Source organism: Trichosurus vulpecula, chromosome 4 (assembly GCF_011100635.1).
Source record: "Trichosurus vulpecula isolate mTriVul1 chromosome 4, mTriVul1.pri, whole genome shotgun sequence".
NCBI lineage: Eukaryota > Metazoa > Chordata > Mammalia > Diprotodontia > Phalangeridae > Trichosurus > Trichosurus vulpecula.
This window is the reverse complement of record NC_050576.1, coordinates 131,063,840-131,071,524: the sequence shown is the minus strand read 5'-3', so window position 1 is coordinate 131,071,524 and position 7,685 is coordinate 131,063,840. Positions and strand designations below refer to the sequence as shown.

Genomic DNA, 7,685 nt, shown 5'->3' with positions numbered 1-7,685 from the left:
AAGCACTAGTTGGTCTGGGAGGGGTAGGCTGACTGTGAATTACTGGCTGCTGGGGGTACCTGGATATGGGGTTAGGTTATACCTGCCCTGAGGGACTGACATTCAGCTCAGAAGGGTTGGGGTTGGGCATTTGCACAAAGAAAGTGGTGACACTGGAGGAAAAAGAGCTGTGGGCGTTCATATTGAAGACAAATCCCATGACAGGTTATCTTGAGGATGGTGGGATATGGCACCCCCTCCTCTCCTATAAGCTGGTCAGTTATAGGGATCTTTTGACCGCCTACTTTGAAAACCAATGACGTAGCCCAGCCCCCTCATTTTACAGATGAGAGAATGAAACCTCAGATGAGCTGGGATTTTCCCAGAGTCACACAGCTTCCAAGTAATAGAGCTGGTATTCAAACACACACACACACACACACCCCCAAATCAGCATCCCAGCAGGCCTGCCTCGCACTGACACTTGGTGGCCAGGGTTAAGAGCCTCTGCTAGCCTGGCACCAGAGGGGCTGATGAATGTCTGCTGATTTCTTGTCACTCCCGTTGCTGTTTGGCTCCCAGAGGTCAAAACCATCTTTGAACAATGTATCTTTGTTTCTCTTGCCTCACTCAGGGTGACAGAGCACTGATATGTGTGCACCTGGCGAGATAAGCAGAAGGAAGACCCACAGGACTTTGGGGCAGAAAACTCGGTCTGTCCTCATTCCTCACTCACACCATTTGCCTCTCTCCCTCTCCCCTTCTCTCCCTTCCTCTCTCTTGGCAGCCCAGAGGCTGTGGCAGATGGGAGTCTATGGCCAGATGCCTTCTTCCCCTCCACCCCTTGGCTCCCCTTCTTTTGCTTCCTGATGAGGGAGAATGGGGTGAACCTGAGGACAGTAACCTGGCCCCACCCCTCACCAGCAGGCCTGATAGCTGCTATCAACAGCTCTGCAAATCAATCCCTCCTGTGGGGCCAAGATTAGCCCCTAGTGGTTGGGGACATCCACTCCAGTTGCTCATCTCTAGTCTGTTGCAGGCAGGCAAAGAACATAATCTAGCTGGATTTGAGAATTCCCAAGATCCCTCCCACTTTTATGATCCTAGTGAGAAACCAGAGGCCCAGGTTAAATGACTTGGGGAGAAGGGGTCACACAGGTAATAACAGAACCTGCCCCTCTTCTCAGCCCCCCCACCAGCTGGGGACTATGGGGCTTAGACCAATGGTTTTGGGGAATGAGCCAACCAACTGGGTGACTGGGGAAGGTGGGAATGGAGCAGCATTTTATGGGACCATTGAAGGCAACAGGTTGGGAGTCAGCTTCTCAGTTTGAAATGAGTACAAGCATGAAGGGAGCTAGACCTGAGCACTGGAGCCTTTGAGACCTGTCTCTCCTGGCCATGTCTCTTCCTATGAAGATGAGGTGACTAGATGAGATCTACAGCTAGATCCTAGGAATCAGAGGGTCTGGTGGGGTCCTAGGCAATGAAAGGAGCTGGGGAAGCAGCATCCTGCCTCAGGACTGGAACAAGCTCTCCAGGACGTTCAGCCCAACATATACACTCCATTTTCTCCTACCATCCTCTCCTCCCCACCCCCAATTTCCCCTATGTCCAAGACTCAACAGCTCTTATGAAGCAAAAAAATTTATTATCAAAAGCCATTTTCCTTTCCACAGGCCCATCCAGCCCAAATCTACCACCTCGAGACCCAAGAAAAGCATTGCAACTTGTAGGGAACATGGAATTTGTGTACTGGGCCCCAGTGAGCATACACAGAGAAGGCAGAGAGTGTGATTTATTCATGGTGGCACTTCCAGGATGAGCGAACTCCCTCTACCAACGTAGAGCTGCTCTATCTGCAGCCTACAGAGGGAAGGGAAGCCACATCACTGATCTGGCAGTAAACAAGCAACCAATAAAAGCTCCAATAGCAAGGGTAAGGGAACCAGTACCACCCCTCCAAATAAAGACCCCACTACCTTAGAAACCAATTCTGGGTAGCTGGAACACGGAAGTTTAACAGGATCTGGCACATGCCACAAGGATGAGGTTTGATCTCCCCAGCCTAGTGGACCAACCTTGGGATTCAAGGCAAGAAGAGCTGGCATAGTCCCCTTCCCTCATCGTCTCCAAGAGGCTGGTTGTAGATTTCCATCAGAGCTATGGTTTGGAACAGGGGGTATGGAAGGGGAACCTGGGGCATCTGGGAGATGGCAGGATGGAGAGGTGGGTACACTGGAACTACTTGGGGAGGAGATGGAATTACCTCCTTCTGAAACTCACTTCCCCTTTATTGCCCCCATGAACTTTTGGATATCTTCTGCAAGCAGCAGAGGCTCCTCAAAGGCAGCAAAGTGGCCCCCTCGGGACATATGAGTGTAGGAGCAGAGAGAGGGGTATTTCTTCCGAGCCCAGCTTTCTGGGCAGTGCACCAGCTCATGGGGAAAGGCAGACAGACCAGCGGGCACAAATACTTGCATCCTACAAAACAAGAGATGTCAGCTGAGGTGGGGTAGGTAACACAGCTTTACCCCCACCCCTGTCCACCAAGGAGGGTATGAATCATCATTCTCAGGGAAACAGCTCATTAACTTCTGGGAATCACTGGGGTGAGTCAAAGAAAATTCAGGCTGAATACAAGATATCAAATGGAAGGATTTTAGCTGCCTTTCTCTAGCACCAACCAGTAAGTGTTCTCTCCAGTCCAGTAAGTACCATACAAGAGAGGACAGGGCTGGGCAGGCAGAGAGGACAATGGGGATGAGGATTAAGTTGATGGAAAGATTCAGTCCCAAATCCTCCAAGAAGGAAGAAACATCCCCATCTATCCAATGGGATTTTCCTTAAGCCCTAAAACTCACTTTGTATGCTTCTCTACACCTATGCCTCGGCTCATATTCTCCTTGTAGAATCGCTGTGAGGGGATGATGTTGCCAGTCACCCAGTAGATCATGACATTGGTCAGCAGATCATCCAACGTAAATTTCCTGTACACATAAAAGAAAAAGTTCCAGATAGGATCAGGCCTTAGGGAGACAGGATTCAGAGTCTCTTTCAGGGTTTGAAGTAACATGTACAGGGAAGAGAGTAAACATAAGTAAATACAAAGTAAATACAAGCAAATACAAAATATTCACAAATACAAAGTGATGTGGGAGGTGGGACAGGGCACTAGCAACTGGGGAGGTTAGGATAGTCCTGGTGTAGGAGGTGGCCCCTGAGCTGAACCCCAAAGGAAGCCAGGTACTCTACAAGGCAGTCAGTCAATATGCATTTATTAAACACCTACTATGTGCCAATACACATTTATTAAACACACTATGCCAAGCACTGGGGATAGAAAGAATGGCAAATGACAGCTCCTGCCCTCGAGGAGCTCACAGTCTAATGGGGTAGGCAATATGTAAAGAACTATGTGCAAACAAAATATAACAGGATAAACTGGAGATAAACAAGAGAAGGAAAACACTAGCAGTAAAGAGAATGAGGAAAGCCTTGCTGTAGAATGTGAGATTTTAGTTGGGACTTGAAGGAAGCCAGGAGATGGACATGAGGAGAGAGAGCATTCCAGGAATGGGAATAAGCCAGCGAAAATGCCCGGAGTCTGGAGATGGAATGTCTCATGTGAAGAAGAGCAAGGAGGATGTATCTGTGGATCTCGGCATACATGGCGGTGTGTAAGAAGTCTCGAAAGGTAAGAGGGGACCAGGTTGTGGAGGGCTTTGAATGCCAAACAGAGGATTTTATACATAATCCTGGAAGGGATAGGGAGCCGCTGGGGATTACTGAATAGGGGAATGATGCAGTCAGTGTCACTGGGAAGTTCTTTTGAAAGATTGACTTGATGCCAGAGTGGAGGATGGAATGGAGAAGAGAGAAGCTTGAAGCAGGGAGATCCACCAGCGGGCTATTGTAATAGTCCAGGCATAAGTGAATGAGAACCTGCATCAGGATGATGGCAACATTAGAGGATAGAAGAGGACATATATGAGACATGTTTTAAAGGTAAAATAGATGGGACTTAGCAACAGATTGGATATGGGTGTAAGGGCGGGAGGAGTCCAGGATGATGCCTAGGTTGTGAGTCTAAGTGACTGAGAGAATGGTGGTGCCATAGAGAGTAAGGAAAAAGTTCATTAGGGGATAAGGTTTTGGGGTAAAGGTAATGAGTTCCATTTTGGACACAATGAGTTTAAAAAGCCTATGGGACATCCATTTTGAGATGTTTAATGGGCAGTTGGAGATAAGAGTCTGGAGGTTGGGAGAAAGGTTAGGGCAAGGTCGGCAACTCTGAGAATTCTTAGCACAGAGAAAATAATGGAAAGCATGGAAGCTGATGAGATAACCAAGTGAAGTAGCATAAAGGAAGAATGACAGAGTCCTGGGGGCCACCCACCTTTAGTACACTTGACCTGAAAGAAGATCCATCAAAGGAGGATTGAGAAGGAGCAGTCAGACAGGTTGGAGGAGAGTCAGGATAGAGCAGTATCACACAGAAACCTAGAGAGAGGAGGCATCAAGGAGAGAAGGGTGATTGGTAAGTGCAAAAGGCTCCAAAGAGGTCGAGAAGAGTGAAGACTGAGAAAAGCCATTCGATCTGGCAATGAAGTCAGCCCTGGTGACTCTGGAGAGAGCAGTTTGGTTGAATGATGAGGCCAGATGGTACATAGGCAGAAAACAAGAGGAAAGGAAGTAAAGGCACTGATTATGGGAAGAAGAGATATGGAATAATAGCTAGTGAGGATGGATTTATCAAGTGAGGGCTTTTTGAGGGTGGGAGAGACATGGATATGCTTGGAGGTAGTAGGACACTGCCAGAAGGCAAGGAGACATTGAACATAAATGAGAGAGATGGTATGGAATGAGATTACTTGTGCAAGTAGAGGGGTTTGCCTTGGTAAGGAGTAAGGCCACCTCTTCATGTAAGACAAGGGTGAAGGAGGAGACAGTAGCAGAAGGCAACATGTGATGTGAAACGATGGGGGAGGGGAAGAAGAGGGAATGGGAAGGAAAAAAGCATTTATTAAATGTCTATTATATGCCAGGCACTGTGCTCGGCACTTTACAATTATTATCTCATTTGATCCTCAAAACCTGGAAGGTAGGTACTCTTATTATCCCTATTTTCGAGGTGAGGAAACTGAGGCAGGCAGATGTTAAGTGATTTGCTCAGGGTCACAAAATTAGTAAGTATCTAAGGCCAGATTTGATCTCAGGTCTTCCTAACTCTAGGCCCCATGCTCTATCCACTGTGCCACCTAGGGAAGTCTTTGGAGAATGGTCTCAATTTTTTCAGTGAAAAATGAAGCTAGGTGAAAGCTAGATAGTGGTGGGGGAGAAGGAGAGAACCATGTGAAGGCTTGAAGAAGGATGAAAAGATTTGGCAGGAGGTGTAGTGAGTAGAACAGTGAGTTAATTAGGCAGGTGTGCAAGGATTGCCTTGTACCAGTGAGGGCCCAGTTGAGGTACCAACACAAATATGTAGAGAACCCATTCATCCTTGTTTTGTGATTTTTTTTTAGTAGTGAAGACAGCAGATGGTGAGAACGATTGGAGGATGAGGCTTGGCAGGACGAGACTCTTAATACCATAAGAGGGCAAGAGAATCAAGAGAAAAGGACGACGTAGAGTTAAATTGCTTCACCAAAGTTTCAAGATGGGGAAGGAGAGTGCAGTTGGGGCAGGGTTGACAGCCCGGGAAAGAACTAAGGAAGTGAGAAGTTAGAACAGGTTTGGGCGTGCGAGGCAGAGGGAGAAGTAGACTGACAATAGAGTGTAATCAAGGACAGGAATTTCAGAGTTCATGAACATGGAAGTGGTGCATTTGTCGGAAATGGCAAGATTAAGGGTATAACCATCTTTGTGGCTGAGGTGGGGTACAGGAGTAGGTCGGGTGACATGAGTAAGTTGAGGAACTGTGAGTTGAAGGTGTTTGATAGAATATAAATACATATGTTGAAGTCCTCTAGAATGAAGGGAAGAGTTGGGAAGGACAGAAGCTCGCTGAACCAATTAAGGAAAGGAGAGTGGCCTGGAGGTTGGTACATAATAGCTACCAGGATTTTGATTGTGTAGTAGATACGGGCTGAGGAAACCTCAAAGGAGAGATGACTGTGTGATGGCGGGAGAGGAAGAACATGTGGCAATGGAGAGCAAGGTGTATTCAAACTCCCCTACTGCAACTGGTGAGTTGGGGTAAATGGGTGAAAATGCAGCCAAAGCTGGAAAGGTGGAGATGTGGGAGGAGCGCTACCCCCTAAACAACCTCGGGGGTGCTTTTTCAGTCCAACTTTCCACCCAGTCTTGGGGAAAATCAGCTGGGACAACAAGCATGTACTATTTACTAACCCTGACAGCCTGCATACTTGAAACTGGAGGGCAGAGTTGAAATTCATGTCAGCCATCAGTGAGGTACATTGAAGCAAAAAAGGGGCCCCGGTGGGGAAGGCTAGGATCACAGCCTGTGATGAGAACCTTCTCTCTCTCCAGCTGCTACCCCCAACAAACACCCAGCCGTGGGCTAGCGTGCTGCCTGAGACAGAGCATGAGGGTCCAGGAGCCAGTTGGTTGAGCAATGAGCAATATCTTCAGTTCAATTCAAAATACTCATTTTAAATGCCTGCTGTATACACAGAGCTTCTAGGCACTGAGGAAGACAAAGTTTACACAGGATACATGACTAAGACTCGTGTCAATATTAAACATTTAAACAGGCTAATTGGAGAATAAGGTCTGGAGTTGGAGTTCATGGAACATAACTGAGCTTGTCAAATCTGGGAGTCCCTGCTACTTGGAGACTTGCCTTCTCAGAAATAGAAATGGACAATGATTTCCAAGTATTCTTGCCTGCTAATACAACCAGAATAGGATCCTACCCACGAGAGAGACCAGCCAAATTCCCATTTTGTCTGTTTGTTGAGTGATTCTTTCATTCATAGGCTCATAGATTTGGACCTGCAAAGGACTTCAGAGATCATCGATTCCACCTCTGTCACTTTACAGATGAGGAAACTGAGGCACTTAAATGACTTGCCCAGGGTCACCAAGGTTCATAAGTAGCTATGGTGGGATTTGAATCTAAGTCTTCCTGTCTCTAAGTCAAACAATACATCAACTATGCCTTGCTGCCCCTTTCCCTATACTCTCCTTCCCCCACAGGGCTCTGGACACATTGCCCACTGCCCACTGCGATTATCCTACTCCTGGATCCATCACTATGTATTCTGGGTAAAAAATATCAGCTCTCTGCATCTCAGCTTCTACATATATAAAAAGGGGATAATTTCTAACAACCCTTTCCTACACCACAGGCTTAGGATTTGAGTTGGCCAAAACAGAGGACTCATTTCCAGCCCCTGAGAGCTAAGCAGCCAGAGATAAAGATAAGTGTTACATGTGAAGAAGCAGAGGCAAGATTTCTGCTTGTCTAGGTTTCTCCAATTCTGGTGTGACTGGGGTCTAAGCTCTGGAGAGGAAAAACGCTACTCACTTCTCCAGGCCTCCATCCTCCAGGTATCGATATTCTGGATTGGTCCATGTAGAGAACTTCTCCAGGATATAGGCAGCCAATCCCACAGGGCAGTTATTCAGTGCACAGCCTAGTATGGGGAAAAAAGTCAGGTTCTCTTTGGCAAGTCAATTCACTCATCTGGACCTCAGTTTCCTTAACTGAGAAATACTGGAAATAAGAATTCCTGCCTTAT

General features: G+C 47.1%; 1 protein-coding gene across 2 annotated transcripts in view; it reads right to left on the bottom strand.

The window, feature by feature from the left end:
* Positions 1-1,608: 1,608 nt before the first annotated feature.
* The window catches only part of LOC118845616 (epoxide hydrolase 1-like), a 28,909-nt gene continuing 22,832 nt past the window's right edge, over positions 1,609-7,685 (bottom strand). For both annotated transcript variants that reach the window (XM_036753605.1, XM_036753606.1), the window contains 3 exons: positions 7,472-7,580; positions 2,844-2,969; positions 1,609-2,463 (listed from right to left, as the gene is read on the bottom strand). In XM_036753605.1, coding sequence (XP_036609500.1) covers positions 2,262-2,463; positions 2,844-2,969; positions 7,472-7,580 — 437 coding nt within the window. In that variant the 3' untranslated portion in view covers positions 1,609-2,261. The remainder of the gene's footprint in view (positions 2,464-2,843; positions 2,970-7,471; positions 7,581-7,685) is intronic.